At 37.5% G+C, this 21,099-nt stretch overlaps 1 protein-coding gene across 2 annotated transcripts in view; it reads left to right on the forward strand.

Annotated features, from left to right (window-relative positions):
• Positions 1-3,459: 3,459 nt before the first annotated feature.
• Positions 3,460-21,099, forward strand: part of ERC1 (ELKS/RAB6-interacting/CAST family member 1) — a 269,913-nt gene continuing 252,273 nt past the window's right edge. For both annotated transcript variants that reach the window (XM_009995202.1, XM_009995203.1), the window contains exon 1: positions 3,460-4,128. In XM_009995202.1, coding sequence (XP_009993504.1) covers positions 3,460-4,128 — 669 coding nt within the window. The remainder of the gene's footprint in view (positions 4,129-21,099) is intronic.

Below are 21,099 nucleotides of genomic sequence, written 5' to 3' on the forward strand. Positions count from 1 at the left end.
TGTTGATCAGAATGCTGAACAACTTTAACTTTTCTAGTTATGGTGTTGCCTGAAGGAAATCTTCCATGTAATTTTGCTTGGACTCCTAAAGGGAAACTAGAACTCTTTCTTCTTCTGTGTGAATTGGTACTGTGAATGAGAAAACATGTTTCTGTTGTTTCCTTCACTATGCTGATTCCAGGTTGAAAGATGTTTTTCTTGGTTTGAATTGTCTTAATATCTACTTGTATTTATAGATTCTGAATAGCAGTAAAGTGGAATGGCTGATGATAACTGCTACTAGATATTTATATATCTATAGATACATATTTTTAAAAAAGCATTCAGATTTATCTTGTAAATATTTTGTTTCTCTTGATTGATGACAGATCTCTGTCAGTGAAAATACTGAGACTGCATGGTTGGAATGGTGTGTTTAGTTAATATTTGGAGTATTCCCAGTTTTGGAATATTCACAATACATGCATTCAACAATGGTGTAATGAAAGTTTTTCTTTCAAGAGAAGTATCATGATTTATTTATTTATTTATTTTTGTGGATTAGCAGAGAGGATGGTGTGTACTTGTGGTGCAAAGCCTAGAGCTGAATTAGCACAGGACTGGTTTTTCCACTTAAGGTGGAGGAGAGCCTGCCTGCTATATTAGAAGATGGCTATGGCACAGTACCATCTGTGCTACCAACTCCTTTTAGAAGCCTGGGAAGATGCTTCTCTGTCAAGGACATCAGGCACTTTCATTTTTTTGAAAAGCTATTAATATCTTAACAAAACATTTGCTAAAGCAAGGAGAAAGCAATTCCATGACTTTTCTGTTTTGGAGGTGATGAGCTCATTAAAAATTATCTAAAATCTTTTGTGTGCTTCTTTGTGTGTTTAAGCATGTTCCTAAGTGATCCTTCTGCATGCAGCACTAATGTGCTTCTAGCAACATTTAAACTTAGTGGGGTTTTTTTTGGGAAGTGCTTTAACTGAAACACAGAGAATAAAACATGTTTAATCCTTTGGTTCAAGTTAATCTCATTTAAAGCTGTTAAATGAATGAGTATTTACACTTATTTACTGTGGTGTGAGTTTCCAGGAAATTATTTAAGTGCTGTGATTTGGATTACTTTTCAAGAGAATCCTCTGAATATAAGCTCTCAGTAGTGTGTCCTTTATGTGGTGTCTAAGAAATAATATCTGGCTTGTTTTGAGTGCTCAACTGGTGTCACAGCAGCATTTTTAGCATTCTGGTATCTCGAACAGTGAGATCAGTCTGAAATAGCTCTTCTATTTGGAAGAAGTGTTTTTCTTCCAGATCTGGGGCATAGTGTCTTACTTACTGAAACAACTCTGTACACTTTGTTACATAGTTGTTTGTATTTCTGTACTGTTTTGCATAAAGATATGTAGCTGAAATAGAATAAATATCTTATCTGTAACTTGTATTTTAAAAAAAATTATCTATAGGTGGTGATTCGTAAGCTAACTTCAATTATTAATGCTGCTGGCTATCTTTCCTTGGCCCTGTTGTTCTTTCATATGTGTTTAAAATAGCAATACTGTTGCTAGCTTTCATTCTCACTTAAAAACAAAGTGAGAGCAAGCACTTGAACAAAACAGGATAAGCTTCCATAAGCTTTGTAAAATTACTCATGCTACTATATCTTGTATGAAATAGTGTGAAAATGAAAAAAATGCTGGCCTACTGTGGTCTAGTTTTCCATTTCAAAATTAGGGTTAAACTAACCCTAATTAGTTAAACTAACTGTTTTTAGTTGTATCTTTTCCTGTACTAACTTGTATATTTTTTAATCAAGGTTTTACTTTTAGTCTTTCTATCCTTTTCCAGTATTTTCTTCCATATTATTTTTCAGTCTCTTCTGCTCCACCCACTTTTACTATTTCTACAATTTGTTTTGTAAGTGTATGCCTGTTTTAAGCCTAATCTTTGATCTGCTTGCCCAGTTATTATCTCAAAAACATACCAATATGTGGCAAACCTAACTTCTGAGCAGGTGTGGCTAGATGAAAGATGGTGTGAAAGGAAAGATGTTGGGATATGTAAGATGCTGCTACTCGTTAGATACTGTGTGGCATTCTTTCATTTTATATGCTGAGGTCAGACCAGTAATGTTACAGTGTTCTGACTTTGATTTCAGTTGAACCCAACAGTGACTTGAAATAGTTTACACTGGAAAAAAAATAGGGAAAAAAGGAGGACCTGTACAGTGGGAGTAGTTCTACCATGCAGTAGTTCAGTTGCAAGTGGATTTCCTCCCTGTCTCTTGCTCCTCTACTAGATCTTGACTACTAACTGTGGTCTCAGCTCAGTGCTCCTGTAATAAAGAGATACCTGCTTATAGTGCTTATAGAACAGCATAATGCTGCAGTGCAAAATAAATAAATAAATAAAAATTAAAATTTGCACATGCCACCAGTCTGTGTTTAATGGAAAAGGAGAGGGGATGAGGAACTACAACATGATAGTGTACTGTTTTGTGTTTTCAGAGGTCCCTGCTGTTGGAATGATATTATTTAATTGATTTAATCTGAGCTGCTTAACGAGTGCATTTTGATTGAAGTATTTGCTTAACCTGAACAAAGATCTAAGTCATAGAACCACAGGGGTTGGAAGGGACCTCTGAAGATCATCAAGTCCAACCCCCATGCAGCAGCAGCAACACCTAGGGCAGATCATACAGGAGCATGTCCAGACTGATCTTCAGAGTTTCCAGAGAAGGAGACTCCATAACCTCTCTGGGCAGCCTGTTCCGTTGGTCCGACCAGTCACGTTTAGGATTGAATCCCAGTTGGAGAGAAACTAAGAGATGAAGCAGTTTCCAGTGCAGATGTGGTTCTCGTATTCTTTTTAACCTTATTGGTCCCATTGCTCTGTGACTGCTGTTCTTTTATACCTGTATCTATACTTGCTTATTAAGCTTTGTGGTCAGTAATGATTTAATGATGATTTTTAGCTTTGGTCATGACTTCTGGGTTTGAAGGAGGGCTGACAGCAACACTAAAAGGACATGCTAGTCGAGATCATGATCAGAATAATTTCAGTCCTTCCTGCATTCCCATTTCCAGGATTTTTTTTCACAGCAACAAGGTTCAGAAATTCTGTTCTAGGGGAGCTAGCAGTGCTTCAAGGAAAGAAATCTTACTGAATGCGCTTTAAATTTTGATTGTATCTCTTACTCAGGTAGCAGAATACACTATTCTAGTATGGGACAAATTATTTTGTGATAAACTAGGTGTTTAATATGTTATTTTTATTTATATAGTTTTTAATATGTTATTCTTATTGATACAGATATGGTCCTGAACATTGTGAGCACGTGACATCAAAGATGGACAACTGGATCTGTTATATGTTGTGATTGGCCTTAAGCTGACTTAAAGCCGTTGAAGAACTTAACAGGATTTCTTTAATTCCTGATTTCTGCCTATCTAATTGCCTCACACCACCAGTTTAATCATGTATGGAAGTGCTCGGTCAGTTGGTAAGGTTGAGCCAAGCAACCAGAGTCCAGGGCGTTCACCAAGGCTGCCACGGTCACCACGTTTGGGCCATCGTCGAACCAACAGCACAGGAGGCAGTTCTGGGGGTGGTACTGGGGGTGGGAGTGGGAAAACTCTTTCTATGGAAAACATTCAGTCCTTAAATGCTGCCTATGCTACGTCTGGCCCTATGTATCTTAGTGACCATGAGAACGTGGGTGCAGACACCCCAAAAAGCACCATGACTTTGGGCCGGTCTGGGGGGCGGCTGCCTTACGGTGTTAGGATGACTGCAATGGGTAGCAGCCCTAACATTGCCAGTAGTGGAGTTGCCAGTGATACTATTGCATTTGGAGAGCACCATCTCCCTCCTGTGAGTATGGCATCCACTGTGCCTCACTCACTGCGCCAGGCCAGAGATAACACAATCATGGATCTGCAGACACAACTCAAAGAAGTCTTAAGGGAAAACGATTTACTTCGCAAGGATGTGGAGGTGAAAGAAAGCAAGCTGAGTTCTTCTATGAACAGTATCAAGACCTTCTGGAGTCCTGAGCTAAAAAAGGAGAGAGCTTTGAGGAAAGATGAAGCTTCAAAAATCACCATTTGGAAGGAACAATACAGAGTTTTGCAAGAAGAAAACCAGGTTTGTCATCTAATGTCACTGTTGTGTTAGTGCAGTAGCATGATTGAATGAGTTTAATAAACTTGCATGTCTCTTGGAAGGAGCTAAATGATATTGGTGCTTTTCCCAGTTAATCAGCGTGATTAAGATGTGTTTTCAACTTGCAAACTTCTTTTTAAGTGTTTCATGTCAGATTTATAAGCCACCCCTTAAGTGCTGATTTCTCCTTGTGTGTCATGTGTTTTTTTCCTAGGACTGATGCTAACTATTTAGTTTCCTTTTTGAAATATTTTGCCCCAATCATAATTAATATTTCTGTAGTGCTTACCTCTTGAAATATTCTCTAAAATGCAGAATGTACTAACTGCTGACCCCAGATACAACTGACTTGTTGCTGGATGTTGACAGGTTGCTGGTAACGCAAAGTTAACATTACATTGGTCTTACTTTAGAGCGCCAGCTAAAACTTCCAGACCTGCAGTTTTCACAAACGGATGTAAATTGTGTTCTTTGCTACATTTACGTAATACTGTTTAAGACCTGCTCATCTACTCTTTTGTAGCTGTGTATATCTTGTTACACCACTATCATAAAGCACCCTACAGTTGTTTGTGTTTTTTATTTTTAATTGGTCTGGCTAGTTAGAGAATAGGCAGGAGAGAATTTTGGGTGTCTAGTTCCTTTGTCTTGTCCCTCTTAAAAGCATTCCTGAATTAGAAGAGAACTGGGAGGCTGATTAAAATTGAAGTCTCTTTGTAGTCAGCTCTACTTATTAAAAGCTTTTTTAAAATTCCCCACCTAGACTCTTGCTTAGCTTAATCCTGAAGTAACTACTAGCTTTTGAGTTAGTGTCCTGCTGTTCAGCTGCTTCTGGCCAAAGGGGAGTTCGGCATCTCTCCAGACACTGACGGAAAACAGGCCCAATGTCCAACTTAAGAAGTTCCTTGAAATGTAAGTCCGCTTTCACCATGATAAAATTACTTTCCCTGTTCAGTTTTTTAAATAACCAGGAAAGTTTAATGAAATAGTTCCCATAATTCAAGCATGATCAAGTTCTTCAACCTTTTAAGGTATACTTGCTATTTTAGACAGTGCTTTTTTTAAGATTTCCTTTAGAAGGGGAAGAGGAGAAGGAAACTGCTGGAGTTAAAAAGTAGAGCTGGAAGTACTTGACATGTACTACTTTCTGGTGACCTGTCTTAAATAGTAGAGTCGTTTTGGTTAGTGATAACATCTACACTGAAGCTATCTAAGATTTTATTTTTCACATTTTAAAGAACTGAGTTGAAGAAAGTAAGTGGCTTTTCCTGAGTTAGTATGAAATAATTTCATGAACTTATCATGTGGTTTTAAAGCTGTATTCTTACTGAATGATAAGTATCACAACATGGGATTTGTTAATATGTGTGACATCTCAGACTCATTGTCATCCGTTATATTGGAGTGAAAAAAACCTAAAGTTTTATTACAAAAAGTAATATTTATTTTTATTACAAAAGTAGGAATTCCTTAGAAGGAGTAATCTAGTGAAAAATTTAGTTACAGTGATACAGTACCAGTAGCATAAATATATGAAATACCATTCACTCAACTTTCTGCTACTCTTTGTATTTCAGCTGCAGGTAAGTATTTTAATTCTCAAATCCTTTCAATTTCAAGTTCTGTTTTTATACTGAAGAGAATGTATTAGAATATAATTAAGTTTTTTTCTGAAACCAGTTTTGACATTCAAGGATGCTGTGGAAATCTTGCAAGAAAAATGCAATGAACGACTGGTTTAGAATCTGTTAAGCAGTTACTAAATATGTATAGATGGGAGAACAGTGGTTCCTCTATCTGAGGGCTTTTTTTTTTATTTTTTTCCCTTGTCTTTCCTTTATCCCCTAATTAAACATTTGTAGATATTTCCAGACTGCTGTTCTCTAGGCAATCACTGTAATTAGTACCACACTGGTAGAATTGTATAACTTTGGTCCAAAAAAAGAAGGGTGCGATTTGAAAGTAAAAGTGTATTATTGTATTGAGCTGTAAAAACTAAGAATGCTAATTAATAGATTATAGTTAGCTAACAGTGTGTCCCAATTAAACTCTGAATTCATTATGTCTTCTATAGCCTTTTGGAGTTGGTCACTTTAGCCCTTTATAAGGAAGATCAGTTTAATAGGATTTACTGTAATTAAACAGACTTTTCTGTGTAGACACTGAACAAGGGATTTCTCTCATCTGTTGGGGGACCAGATAAATCTCTTCATTACCCCTGCAACCTCCCCATAAAATGTGTTCCAGTATAATTGCAAGAACTGATGTTTTGGGTCTCAATATGAGTATTTCAGCACATCACTTTTAATAAAGACTTGTCACATGGGCAGGACTTAGTTTAGATAAGGCCAAGAGCATTGTTAAAAAAATTAACTCAACTCATGGAGCTGAGATGCTGACTGACTCATGCCATTATCTGATAGTCATCTTAATCTCTCTGTGATAGTCATCTTAATCTCTTTGCTGTGGTCTTGGCTCTCTAGTCCTCTCTGCACACTTGATTGTCCCTGATTGTGTTTTACTATTGCTGTCCTTGCCACCTCAGCTTTGTCTGATTGAACTGTCTGGAGGTTTTGGGAGTTGTTAAAAATACATGAAAGTGTGAGTTCTGTTTGATTGCAACTTTGGCCTCCTGTGAAAAATGCAGTAGTGTCTTTTGGTTTGTATTGTTTAGGGATTTCCAAGAATTTTTCTGGATTCCATGAAGATCAGAGAATGAACAGAGAAATTAAAGAGTATGCTATGAGGCAGTCCTGTCTCTTTTTTGTTTCATTGTCTTTTTAGGGCAATAGGTGTCAGGGATATCTTTGATATCACAGAATCACAGCATCACAGACTTGTCAGAGTTGGAAGGGACCTCTAGAGATGACCTAGTCCAACTCTTCTGCTAAAATAGGATCTCCTGGAGCACATTACTCAGGACTGCATCCAGGTGGGTTTTTCCAGAGAAGAGGACTCCACAGCCTCTGTGGGCAGCCTGTTTCAGTGCTCTGTCATCCTCACAGTAAAGTTTTTCCTGATATTTAAATGGAGCTTCCTGTGTTCCAGCTTGTGCCCATTGCCCCTTGTCCTGTCACTGGGAACTACTGAAAAGAGTCCGGCTCCAACCTCCTTGCACCCATCCTTTAGATACTTACAGGCATTAATAAGGTCTCCCCTCGGCCTTCTCAACTCCAGGCTAAAGAGTCCCACCTCTCTCAGCCTTTCTTTTTAAGGGAAATGTTCCAATCTGCCAGTCATCTTTGTTGCCCTCTGCTAGACTCTTGAACTGGGGAGCCCAGAACTGGATGCAGTATTCCAGATGTGGCCTCATCAAGGCAGAGTAGAGGGGGAGAATGACCTCTCTCGACCTGCTGGCCACACTATTCCTTATGTACCTGAGGATTCCATTGGCCCTCTTGGTGACAAGGGCACATTGCTGCCTCATGGATAATTTACTATCTTCCAGGAATCCCAGATCCTTCTCCTCAGAACTGCTTTCCAACAGATCCATCCCTAACCTATATTGGTGCATGGGGTTCTTCCTCCCCAGGTGCAGGACCCTACACTTGCCATTATTGAATGTCTTTAGGTTCCTCTCTGCTCAGCTCTCCAGCCTGTCCAGGTCATGCTGGATGGCAGCACAGCCCCCTGGAGTGTCAGCTACCCCTCGCAGTTTGGTATCATCAGTGGACTTGCTGAGGATACACTCCATCCCCTTTTCCAGGTCACTGATGAATATATTGAACAAGACCAGACCCAGCACTGACCCCTAGGGGACTCCACTGGCTTCAGGCCTTCCATAAAGCTTTCAAAGGTTTTGAAAGAACTTCAGTCTTGCTGAGCTGTGGTGTTTTCACGAGTTGTGGTGCAGCACACCTGTATTCATCAGCTGCTCTGAGAAAATACTGCATCTGTGGAGTCTAGCATATTCTGAACTTTATATTCATCCTTTGTTACTGATCTTTAAGAGTCAGAAAATCCTTTCTTTTAAAAAATGGGGAGTGTCATTTTGAAGAGCTCAAAAGTAAACATGGGAAGTATTCCTGTAGTTAACATAAGTACTTGGAAAAAAACAATAGTTTCAGTGAAATGGGGTTTAGTTAACCAATTACACTTGCAAGAAGACAAAAGGAGAATGTAAATGATTTCTTAAATGTTAAACTCATGTATATCTAGGGAGAAACTGAGAGAGCCAATAAACAGGAGCTTGTTTTTGGCGTGGGATCGCTCTCCTCAACATGCTTTAGTAGGAACTGTATTTTTTTTGAGTTGAAAAATATTTTTTTTAGTGTGGTTTAAAGTTTCCTTGGAAACCTCTTCATCAGAAGCCAGAAGAGGGAAGGAAAGACAGTGAGTATTTTTTGCTCTTCAGTAGAAAAAATTTCCCTAAAACTGGACCATGGTGGAATATGTGGAACTCAAGAAAAAACCCAAAACTTTCAGCTGAAATTTGCTTATAACAATGTGATTATACCTTAAAATAAGTAGTGCAATGCAAATTTGATGCCTAACGCCCTGCACTGATCTTTCCCACTTTTGACTGATCTACATTTAAGATCTGATTTATGTTTCAGCTGAAATAATGTGGTGCTGCTGAAAACATCTTTTTACTTTGATGTATTTCTGTGGTCTTTTTGTGGTTAGAGACCTTGGATGTCTGAGTGAGAGTTTAACCAAGAAAATATTGCTGAAAGGAATTTCACCTTGCTAGGGGTAAGCACTTGAAGAAGATTCTACTTTATTGTGATGGAGAATTGTGATGGGTATACTCCATAATTTCATTAGTGTTTTTCTCCAGAGTCACAAGTACTACCAGTTTTATAGTAGTGTCAAATGAGCTTCTTACTTTAAAAAATATAGTTGTCCATGTATTAGCCTCTTGAATGCATTGAGTGCTGCTGTTGTGAGACTGGCTGAGCTTCTGATGAGTACATTTCTTCTCCGAAAATCAGATTAATTCTCACTTCTCTATTGATTTCATTTTGAGGTTTTTAAATATATGAAGTTTTGGTTTGTCTTAGTACTATGTCATTCTAATGCTAGTACCATTCCTGAGTTGGTTATTAGTTGTTAGGAAGCTAAACTTTCTCCCCTTATCAATGTTGAATTGTGCAATATGTGGACCCATAGTAATTGCTTAAAGGCATTATCTGTATCCCACAGCATTGCTCTTAAACAATTATTTGAGTGGCAAATGTCTGCTGGCTCTCTCAAGTGGTGCCAGCTTTATGGTTCCCTCTGTCTTTCCCCAGTTGCAGCATGAAATTATAACTTAATTCTCTTTCAGAATAACTCAGAACTGTCTCTTCAAGGGTGCTTGATATCTGAGGCATTTATCAAGTTGCAGCAACTTGTAGTGACTTCAAAAATTGTCGTGTTATCACCCAAGAGATAGGCCTTCTGTTTTGTGTCTTTTTGCAATTCTGTAAGGAAATAAAATTAGAATTTTTATGCTTATCTAGGTTCCCCAATGCCCCTTTTCTCCCATGTTTCTTGTTGAGCTGTAATCTAATACCCTGAGTTGCTTTGAACTGTAGCATAGGCTGAATTACTGGTCCTGATCATTAAACATACAAGGGGAATACTACCAACTTAAAAGCAGCTTGTAATAAAATGGGTCTCTGGGGAGACCTTATAGCAGCCTTCCAGTACTTGAAAGGGGTTTACAGGAAAGCTGGGGAGGGACTTTTCATCAGAGAAGATAGTGATAGGACAAGGGGTAATGGTTTTAAACTGAGAGAGGGGAGATTTAGGTTAGATATTAGGAAGAAATTCTTCACTGGAATTGGTTGCCTAGAGAGGTTGTTGATGCCCTGGAGGTTTTAAGGCCAGCTTGGATGAGGTTTTGTGCAACCTGGACTAGTGGTAGGGTTCCCTGCTCCTGGCAGGGGGGTTGGAACTAGATGATCTTTAAGGTCCCTTCCAGCCTTAATTATTCTGTGATTTTATGTCAGTTTTAAATAGCACAGTTTTAAATAGCACTCTCTGCTATAATTCTTTGTCTGCTATGTATGAGACTGTTCCGACATTATACTCCTAACTAGGGTTGCAGTGTATTATTCCACCATTCAGTGTGTAGTTTGTCAAACAATCTTGTCTGTGTTACCATGTTTCTCTAGAAGTCATTGTCTCTTCTGGCATTATGGTATTGTGGTATTTGAGTTACTAACTTTTTCCCTTAAGTGTCCTTACTTTCTGAAGTATGGACTAGGTAGCTTGAAACTGTGTAAGGCTCTGGTTTAGAAGAGACTTTCTTTCAGTCACTCCCTGAACAGTGGAATAATGATAGATGACAGCAATAGCATGGCTGTACTCCTACCCTATAGTTCATTTTAGCAGCAGTCTTTAACTGATGTTATAGCTTTCTGATATGAAATTAAGTATTTCCCTGTGTCTTTTTTACTCTGTGTGTTACTGGTTTAGGTAGAAGGGTAGAGGAACACTTTTGAATCCATGGAAAAAGGATTGTAGTTGTATTAGTGATACATATGCCAGTTTTTGTGTATGCCTCCAAGACTGAAAACTGAAATAAAACTTAAAAAAAACTATTCAAATTTGGTAATATTAGAAAGTGACATAGACTTGAAGCTGATGCAACAGTGTGCTATCACAACTTAACTGTTAGTTGGAAAAAATATTTTTTTTTCTGCGAAGTAGATACCTGATATCCTGTATACAGTCTGTATAACACTTAAGACATTAGTAAGACAAAGAAACTTTTGTATTTAGGATAAAAATATATGTTTGTATTCTGAGATAAGAGCTAGAGACTAAAAGAGTTTAGAGAAGACATTTCTATCATCTGAAAGTGATTACTGTGTTGGATAATTTAGCAAGAGCAGTCATGCCCAGTATCTGAACTAATAATTGAAGAAAGAAACATTGTGTAATGCCATTTTAGTCTCAACTGGCAGGAAGTGAAAAAGAGAAGAAACTTGGTAATGATCAAGGTATTCCACTGTACAACTCCTTTGAATTCACGTTGTATATACACTTGTGTTTAATGAACACAATAAAATACCAGTGCTTTTGGTAATACTGATTTGTGGTGATTTGAGCTTCTCAACAGAAATCAGATTTTGGGGATTTGTCAGCAGGTAAGTGTGGCTACTTGGGATTAAAGTTTTTGTTTTCTGGTATGGATAATGGTATGTAGTTTTTCTGTATGATTTTTGGCCTTTCTCTGATCAACAGAGGGAAAAATTTTGACATCTGCTAAATTTAGTGAGTATCTCTTTTTTTTTATCTGAAGATAATGATTACTAGACTTTAAAAAGAAAGTCTTGTCAGCAAAACTTAGTTTCATAATGCGCAACGTCTACATAAGTATATATTTACATAGTATTTGCAGATTTATATTGAGTCCTTTTGGAAATAACAGAGTTGTCTTTTGTAGTGGGAAAAAAAAAAACCACAAGGGAAAAAAGTAGTTAGTTTCCTTCTGTGTTGATGCCATTTGTTTTATGCAAGTGATTTGCTTAGTGCTTGCAGCACTAGTATCCTAGACTGCAAAGCAGAAATACGGTGGGAGGTCAGTTGACCTCCATTAAGAACATACCAGCTACCCCTGCACCCCCCTCCCAAAAACCCAACTAAACCAAAAAACCAAAGAAAACCAAGCCAAAAAATGTGCTCATTGAAATGAGAATGATCAGATGCCAAAATACAGGTATAGAACACTATTAAGAGTGCTTCTTCTAGTTATCATTTAATTAGAAAGCTGAGGAGTTAGACCTATGTATGACAGTTAAAGGAATCAATGCCATGTGACTGGCTTCTTCAGTTTAATTTTAGCAACATCATTTGTAAACTGGAATGCTAAGTGATGTACTATCATCGTTAAATAAAACAAACGTTAAACGTTAATCGTTAAGATTTTGGTAGCTTCGTTGCATTTGAAGCATTTATAAATCTATATACAAGCTTTAAAAGAATTTCATGTATGTACTACTACTTTTTCCTATTGTTATTTAAATCAATCAAGTGTGTGTGCAGTGGGCTGCTTTGCCATTCCCTGGGTAGGGACCACTGGTCCAGGATCCCTTTGAGACATTAGAGAAAAATTATTTAGTCCTTGTTGCTCTATGCCGCTTACAGTTCCAGTATGGACTGCTTTTAAAATCTTAATTGTTGTTGTCATTGTTTTGGAAAATAAATACTATAAGCCAGCAAGAGTGAGCATTTGTTTGGAGGCAGTTAGATTCTTCTGGAATTTGACTCCACAACATCAAAAGGAATTTAAAGGCAGTATGTAGTTTCCTAGTGATCTTGGGGAGCTCACTGCAAGCGCACAAAATAAGACCATGTCATAGGTTGATGGCTTTTCTAGTTTCATGCCTAACACAACAAAAATACACTTTATATTGAGGGATGGGATGGAGATGAACTGTCCCATAAATTTATCTTATTCAGTATTCTGCAAATATAGTAGAGAGGTGGAGAATAAGTTCTATCATTTGAAAAGGTGCTTTGTTTAATGCCTGTTGCTGTTTGATATCTGCATTGTTATCATGTTCTTTGGTGTGCTGCTATGCTTTTCTGTTTCTACAGTGGTACAATTTCTTACTTTCCTATTCTTCCCTCCCCTTTACATCCCTGCTTCAGTGGGCTGGGAAGAGAAGCAGAGAAACAGCCCAGGTTTGGAAAAACAAGCAAATAAGAAATGGTAGTCTGAAATGAACTAAGCCTCACTAGTATCTCTACCAAAAATGAGCATAATCACACTTCTTTCTGGCTAATGCACACAACATCATCACCGTGTTCTTACGAGCAGCACTGCCCAGGAGTAGGCACTTCACTAAATATTCTTTTGCCATCTAAATGTTTCACAGTTGCGGGCCTTCTACATGAGAAAGTATGCTTCACATTAAGCTTATGAATTTTTGATCCTTCTTGTCAGATCATCAGGTACCAGCTACCTTGGCTTGTTGAAATTTCAGAACAGATGGTCTTCTAATTATATGTTGATGTGGATTCCAAAGGATTATGCATTTGTCACTTGTTTCTGCAATTAAAACTAGTCAGCACATGAACTACCACCATTCAGAGATGAAAATCTTTTTTCTTCAGGTACTTTGTACTGAATCTGGTTCTTCCATAGTAGTTGATTGTGCCTGGCATTAAAAAAAAAATAAATCCAAATCCTGCCTTTTTTAATGCAGTGTGATGAGGCTTACAAACCTTTTTCCCTTGCAGGAGTCATGAAATTGTCTGAGTAATGGTCCAGTTTTTAGAGAAAAAATGTATCAGGTGACAAATACTTTGGCTGAGGGGAGGGAAGAGCTTTCTGAACATATGTTTGTGTTCTAGCATATTGTCTTTGAGGACCTGTAAGTGCAAGAATGCTCATCACATGCTTAACCTTTTCGTAGACTTGAGTTATTTTGGACCAGGAGGAAGTTCTAACACTGGAAACAGTAGTGTCTCCTATAATCGACCTCCAATCTTGCTGTGAGAAAACACAGCATCAGTGGGTATCAGTTCTCAGATGAACAGAAACATACTGTAAAGCAACAAAAGTAACTTGAGAAAACTAGGGCTTTCCTTATTAAAGAAGCAAGATACCCACACAGTCTATTTCACCATCTGATCTCACAGCTGTAAGCCTCCATGAGGCTTATTATTACAGCTAAGTCTCTTTTGAGATATGGAAACATTTAATACTAAACGTTTGATTTGCTAAAGGATTCAGGATATCATACCAAAGCTTTTAAGCTCTTACTAGAGATGTTATAAATGTCAAAAGCAAGACAGCTAAGGAACACTCACCTGCTTGAAAAGTAATGCTTTGCTGTAGAAGAAACTAATTCTCCATAGTCAATTCATGTCTTGGATCTGATCTAAAGAAGCAGTAGATTGATGAGAAAGACGTTGTCTTTAAGAGTGGTCATACTTGGACAACCTAGGCTAGGTCTTTTCAGTGGAGCTAGGTATTATGGTTGAAGGTTTCTGTATTATGTCTGTACTGGACACTTCCTTGTCAGTATGCTACAAAATGAAGTTATTTTTTCTGCTTTTCAGGAACGGGAAGGTGCATCTTATGCACACAAATGGAAAGCAACTGTGAAGTTTCTTCCACACAAGAAAAAAGTGGTCTTAGTTGCATTGTAGACTTACAGAGAGCAAAGAAGTATTCTGGAGAAGATTTTGTCCTATCTCTTTTTAGGTTAGGGGTTGTTTCATGGAAGTCTTATGAGACATAGTTATTTATCTGATCCACAAGGGATTCTGCAGTTCACAGTAACAATGATTGGTATGGATTTTGCATTGACAAGAAGTTTACATATGAAGTTCCTGAAAATTGTTTTGGCTTCTATGGCAGAAGGGTTCAGTATTTCTTTGCTGGATGAATGAAGTACATCCATGGAGAGGATGACAAGCTTTAGGCTGATTAGTTCTAATAGGTAAAAGGATGAATCCTAGAATAATCCTAGAAAAAAGAAATGGGCAGAAAGAATAAGCATAGTAAAGGCTTTTAATTAGGTTAATTAGGCTTTTAATGTTAAGAAATGCTGTGCCCTGCACTGGAGATTTAGGAAGTAACTGCCTTATTTCCTTCTATAATTGTGGAGAATCAGATTGTTCAATGATTCATTATTCATCTCTGTTCAGTTTAGGAGTACAAATGTTAGTATTCTTTACTAGGTGGAGCATAGTTAACTACCAAAATTTCAGTGTTTTTCTGATTATGCTGTTCAGTAACCCTGATGAGGAAGGAGAGAAGAACTTTGAGAGAGGTCAGACATAAAAATCTAGGTAATTCTTTGATCTGACCCAGTATGGTACATCTTTGTGTGTTTTACATTGGTATAGCCATTACATGTACTCTTCTAAAATCTGCTGTTTGTGTGTTAAAATGGACAGATGTAGTTGCTTGTGGAGATTAATGGTTTATCCAGAGTAATTGTACAAAAGACCTTCAACCATAGATGTGCATTTTTTTCAAGGGTAGAGGAATTTCCCAGTCTTCATCAGCCTGTATATCAGTTGAGTAATGACAAATTATTCTGTTTATGGAAGCTTTCATTTGGAGGGCAATTTTAAAGGCTTTCTCCTTCAGCCAGTAGCTGAGGGGTCACTTCTGGCCATACGGCTGTGTGCCTGTTAATGTGTAACCATTTTAATAGATCTGTGAGTGTAGTTACTCAAAGGAGGGACCTTCCTAAGGAAGCAAAGGTATACTTTAATATGAGAAAGTAAATAGTGAGCTGTGTATGTGCAGACAACAACAGTTTGTGTGGATGAAGAGAAATAAAAACGTCAACCATTTTGTAATCCACTTTGCAGAGAGTGTTTGGACCTTCCAATCACCTGACTGTATCTGGGAGGTTCCAAAGTTTGCTGTTATGTTCTCTCTTGCCCATCGTCTTAGAAATAAGATTGAAAATCTAGTATTTATCATTTAAAGAAGGTTCCAAGTTATCATTTCTCTCCAGGAAAAGCTTTTACATTTTTTTGCTAAGGCTGGGAATGTATTTTAGCCTAGCCCTCTAAAATTGCACACTGTTTTTTTTCCAAAGCAGAATCAATTTAGTGTGTGCTTATTCAGAAATTATTATTCTCCTTCTTTCCATTTGGCTGAATCAGCTCAATTCTGTGTGTTTTTAAGAGGTCTGAGGTCTGTCTCTTTTTTGACTGTGTGAGAATTGTCATTCTTTCATATTTAGTGTAACTTTCGTGTTAATTAACTGTTTCATGTTGGACTCCTTTAATCTGAAAGACTGGGAACTTGTGGAAGAAATCATTAATCCACTTTCTTTTATACTTAATACACTTGTTAATGTTTCTTTGTGAACTGCTGAATGGTAGACAGTCTTTGAAGACTGATCTGGAAAAAGTAGATCTGCACTTCACAGGTTGAACTTGTTAGCAAGTTATTTGGTGCAGTAAGGCCTGATTATGGATAGACAGTAGATGCTGGCATCCTTTCATATATGCTGTATAAAATTTGGCTGTCTGAACTCTTGACTAGATTTATTCTGGCCTATTGAACCAACCATTCCCCTGCACATATGGTTTTTTGCTATCCGAAGGAGTGATACTCAATTAAATTATTTATTTCTCCGTTAGGGATTGGGGTATGTTTGGAGGAGAGCTGCTATTTTAGTGTCTCCAATTTCTGTCTAGTTTATACCTGTTTTGTGAAACCATCCACACATGACAAGTAAGAACTATCTGACAGTGTTCAAAACAGTGCTGCATTTGGGTATGAAATCATGTTTGTACAGCTTCTAATGCTTAAGCCTCTAAGGGAGTTTGAATAATGATGAATTAAACATTTCAACATTCAGGAAGGTAAGTGTTATTTTCATCAATGAGTGCAAATTGCAAAATATTTCCAAATCAGTAAATTGGGTTAGAGATAATGATTATTCAAAATCATGCAGCTAGTGGTTGCTATAGTTTGAGACCACAGAGGATTTTTGTTCTTTGAGGTAACCATTAGAAAGCAAAATCACCTCCTACTTCAAAAAATGATTTTATATATTAAGTGCTGTGAGCTCTTCAGACATGTATTCATAAGAGCTCTATTGCAGTCTTAGGTTAGGCTTGAAGCAAGATATATTTTATTTTTGCCACCCTTTCTTGAGGAGTGTTGAGCTTCAGTTGACCTGCACAGTTGACATGTATTGTGATTGAACAACTCAGTCAGTTAATTTTGTTAACCATCTGTGAGTGAAGGTACTAATTTTAGTAGTACACCAATCACGCGAAGGGTCAATATTCCATGCAAGGTTATATATAACTGAAAAAATGAGATGAGGTTTTGCTGCTGAGCACTTTAGTTTTATGGACTTCTGTCCAATAAATAGCAGACTTCACTAGAAAAATGCAAAAATAGTATTTTTTTTTCATGAAAATGGGTCATTTAAACTCAGTATTTCTATATTGTCCCTTTTTCATTTTAAGAGGGAATATACTCATATAGATATATATATTTTTTTTAATTCTCATAGGATGGACAATATTTCTACCCCTAATCTTCCATTCACTTAGGCTTCCTTTGTTGCTCTTTTAAGCTATGAAAATCAGTGGTTTGTACTTTTAAATTCACATTTATGCATATTGCAAACAGAAATTATTATTAACTTGCAAAACTTTTAACCATATGACCAATTTCTTTCACATTTTTGAAGCAATGAGAAGCCTGGGAAAAAGCCCACTTTTAATTTATGGAAGTCACTGGGCAACAGATTTGCAGACAGCAGAGTAACTGGTAAAAAAGGCCAAACATTACTACTTGAATTGGTGTTTTACAATCTCTATTAATCCTAAAGTAACTGCTTGAGGTTCTGCCAGGTAGCACTGATACTTTGCATCCTTGTACATTACATCATAAACCTGAATTGCAAGTAGTGGGTGTTCGTACTTCATCAAGTTACAAAATTGCTGCTACTGCCATAACAGATTCAGTTTCCAGTAGGAAACCTCTTCCCTTTTAACTTGTTTTAACACGTCATGAATTAACTTTTTGATTGTTTTCAGAGCTTTTGTCTATCACATCAGGTTTTTTCTCATGAAAAAGGAGCTATTAAACTGTGGTAAATTAAACCAAAATAATAGGAACTTGCATGAAACGTGAAATATAAAGCATTAGAGATGTATTTGGGTATCAGAAGTAAATGGTAATTATTAACAGTACCTTCATATACAATACTTAAGTTAGTAGGTAAAATGGATGTTTTTTCTTCTGAAAATCTTTCAGATCTTAATTTGTGTTCTTTTGGCCTGCTTTCTTCTTCAGCATTGGGTTGGCTGTTGGGGGATGAGTAGCATAATTTTTCTTATGTCACTTTCAATGTTGGAATAATTTAAATTGCACAAGTTCAGTTTTGTGCAATGGGTAATGCCCTAAGGCATACACATGTATGTATTCAAGCCTACCCATTTACATGGCTAATGTGGAAACAAGAGGAGCCTACTTTTTCATGGAGTTCTTACAATACCTCATGTTCAAAGCACAGTGAATATTGCCTTGATAGTTACAAATGATTTGTGCATCTTCTGAATGCCAACAGTCAACAACAGAAAACTGTGGAGATCATAAATTGTAGGGAAATGTTTAACCAGTTTGAAAATCAACACCTGTCAGAAACTCTCTGGAAAATAAAAACAAACATATAGCTGTTGTCTTCACTGTGTTTTGTCACTAATCTGAGTGTTTTGCTCATTCTTGATGCATCTTTATTTTCCGCAATAGAATTCTAGATCTGTTGAGCAGTATCAGTAATTACTATCACTAGGAGATTTTTTTTTTTTCCCCTCTAGTACCCATCAGTTTCTGCACAAAATGAGGTTGGTATTGTAATAATGTGAGCATATATTCAGTGTATGGTGAATAAAGCAGAATCAAGTCAATATGAATCCACGCAAATTTTTGGAATTCCTGAACTTTGCACATATTTTAATGTAGTTCTTGGATACAATTGGCTTTGAAAATCATTAATCTTACTTAGCTTGTCATTTTGTCCCCCTGGTTTTAGTGAGTTGGGTGAATTATTCGGGTGAACTGAATGTCAGGGAGCTGTTCTGTTTAAAGAATGACTTGGTGAAAAGGCTGATCTTCACATGACTTTTTTCCTTAAAATAGCAGTGCTGAGGGAAATAAGATTAAAAGATATAGCCTTAAAACTGTAAAGATATTTTTATTACTGTAAAACTTGTTTTGTAATGAAGTCTGCTATGAAATCTGTCTTGCTTATTCTAACACTCATGAATCATTTATTTCCTGCTCAAAATGTCTGTTTGCAGAACTGAATTTGGACAGATGTAGGAAATGAGGATTGAATTTTCCATTCATTTTTATAAACTCACTAAAAAATATGCTTCTGTTTCAGAAGATTCCCATTCTTGGGCAAGTATTAAGGAAAGGAATAAAGAAGCTTTTTCTCAGCTCCTGCTTGTGAAACTGAGAGATTTCTTTGAGAACTTTTAATGTGAAATGTAGACTAGTGTTGATCACCTTGACAGATTACTCAATTTCTTTAGCCTTCCCACTTAGCTTCCTACATTCTCCCACAGTATGCAAATAGAGTTATAATGCATCTGAACAAAATGTTGCATCTTTCTGTGCTATACCAATCTGCCTGGGTATTTGAGAAGGTCTCCCAGGCCTCTGTGATCAGAGGCAGAGTTCAAGGAGAAGAGCTACTAACAGTGAATTAAATGAGGGTTGAGTCAGGGATTACTCGGAAAAACTCGATCCATACAAGGTCACATCCTTATAAGGATGAATCTGGGGGTGCTGATATTGCACATTGCAGTGGTGTCACTGGAAGGCTTATTTCTACCATCTTTAAAACACTTGGGGAGGAGTCTCAAACTGTGGAAAGGCAAATGTTCCACAATCTTCAAAACAGGCCAGAGGACGAGCCATAGGATTACAAGCTGGTGCTGCTCACTTTATTCCCCAGAAATGTTGTGGGGTGAATCCTTTTGGAACACGTTTCAGTGTGTGTCAATGACAAGAAGGCATATGGGCACAGTCACCATTGATTTATCAAGGATAAATAATGCTTGGCCTCTTTTCCTTCTGTGATAACATGCCTGGATTTGTGGATGAGGAAGAAGCAGTGGATATCATTCACCTTGCCTTTAGTAAGGCTTTCATCACTGTCTCCTGTCCTATTCTTGTCATTCTAGTTTAGAGTGCTATGATCTAAGTGGTTGGGCAGCCAAATGAGTAAAACACTGGTTGCATGATCAGGCTTAAAAGGTAGTGATTAATGGGTTAATTGCCTGTAAAAAGTTGAGTCCTGTTTGACATCTTTATCAGTTACCTGGATGGTGGTGACATGGTTCATATTAATTCAAATGGTAGATGACACCAAATTAAGGGGACCAGTTGAGCTGCCATTCAGAAGAACCTTGTCTGCAGGAATGTGCAGGCTTATGAGATTCAATAAGGATGAGTAGGAGTAAAGAGACCCTTGGGAAGATGGATGACTGGTTGGGAACCACCTCTTCAGAGAAGGATTTGGGGGGCCTGGTGGACAGCAGGTTGAACAAGACCCAGATTTTCATCAGGGCAGTGGAAAAGTTTATTATGAAATTATTATCTCCTTTGACTTGGCACTTGTAAAACCACATGTGGAATAGTCTTTCCAGCTTTTGGCTGTCTGATAAAAGAAGACATTGATAAGCCAACAACTTCCTTGGAGGGGTACTGGAGTGGTTAGTAGGCTGAAGCAGAGGTCCTGTGAGAAGAGGCTGAGGGAATGGGCCTTGTTTAGCTTGGAGAACAGGAGGCTTTGGTGGGACCTAATAGCAGCCTTCCTATACTAAGAGACAGTTAGTAAGAGGAATCAGGCTCTTCAGATGGTAGGAGATTGAGAAATAATGGATATAAATAGAAATGTGAGGTTCTGATAAAATGTAAGAAAAACCTTGGAGGTTTTCAGAATTGGACTGGATCAAGCCCTGAGCGAGTTGTTTTGATCATTCAGATGATGGTACCCTGAGTAGGAGCTTAAACTAGGTGACTTCCTGTAGTCCTTTCCATTTAATTCATTCCAATTCATTCTGTCATAATTCTGTTCTGAAATACTGATTGGCATAATATATATGCTTAGATTTCTAGCCTAAAAAAATGACCAAGTTTTCCAGTTGTCTAAGCCTTGATAGTAGTTTTTCTGTAGTGATTGGGCTTTCCAGGTATATTTAGCCACAAAAAAACCCTGCATAAAGTATAGTAGTACCAAGTGGACTCTCAGACAACCAAAGCATTGCACCCCAAAACTATACTGAGTACATCAGCAGTGCTGAAACTGGAACTTGTCTGCTTTTGTTTCCAGAATGACTGATGTGTTCTTGCTGGATATACCAGTGCTGAGACAGTATCAGCTGCCCAGGCTTACACTCACTACATGTCACTGACTGGCCTGTTCCCTTCTGGCCTGACAGTCAATGGCATCAATACTCACCTTGTCTATTTAAAATGAAAGAGCGTCAGGTATGACAATAGATATTGGA

This window comes from Chaetura pelagica, unplaced genomic scaffold (assembly GCF_000747805.2).
Source record: "Chaetura pelagica isolate M959 unplaced genomic scaffold, ChaPel_1.0 scaffold343, whole genome shotgun sequence".
NCBI lineage: Eukaryota > Metazoa > Chordata > Aves > Apodiformes > Apodidae > Chaetura > Chaetura pelagica.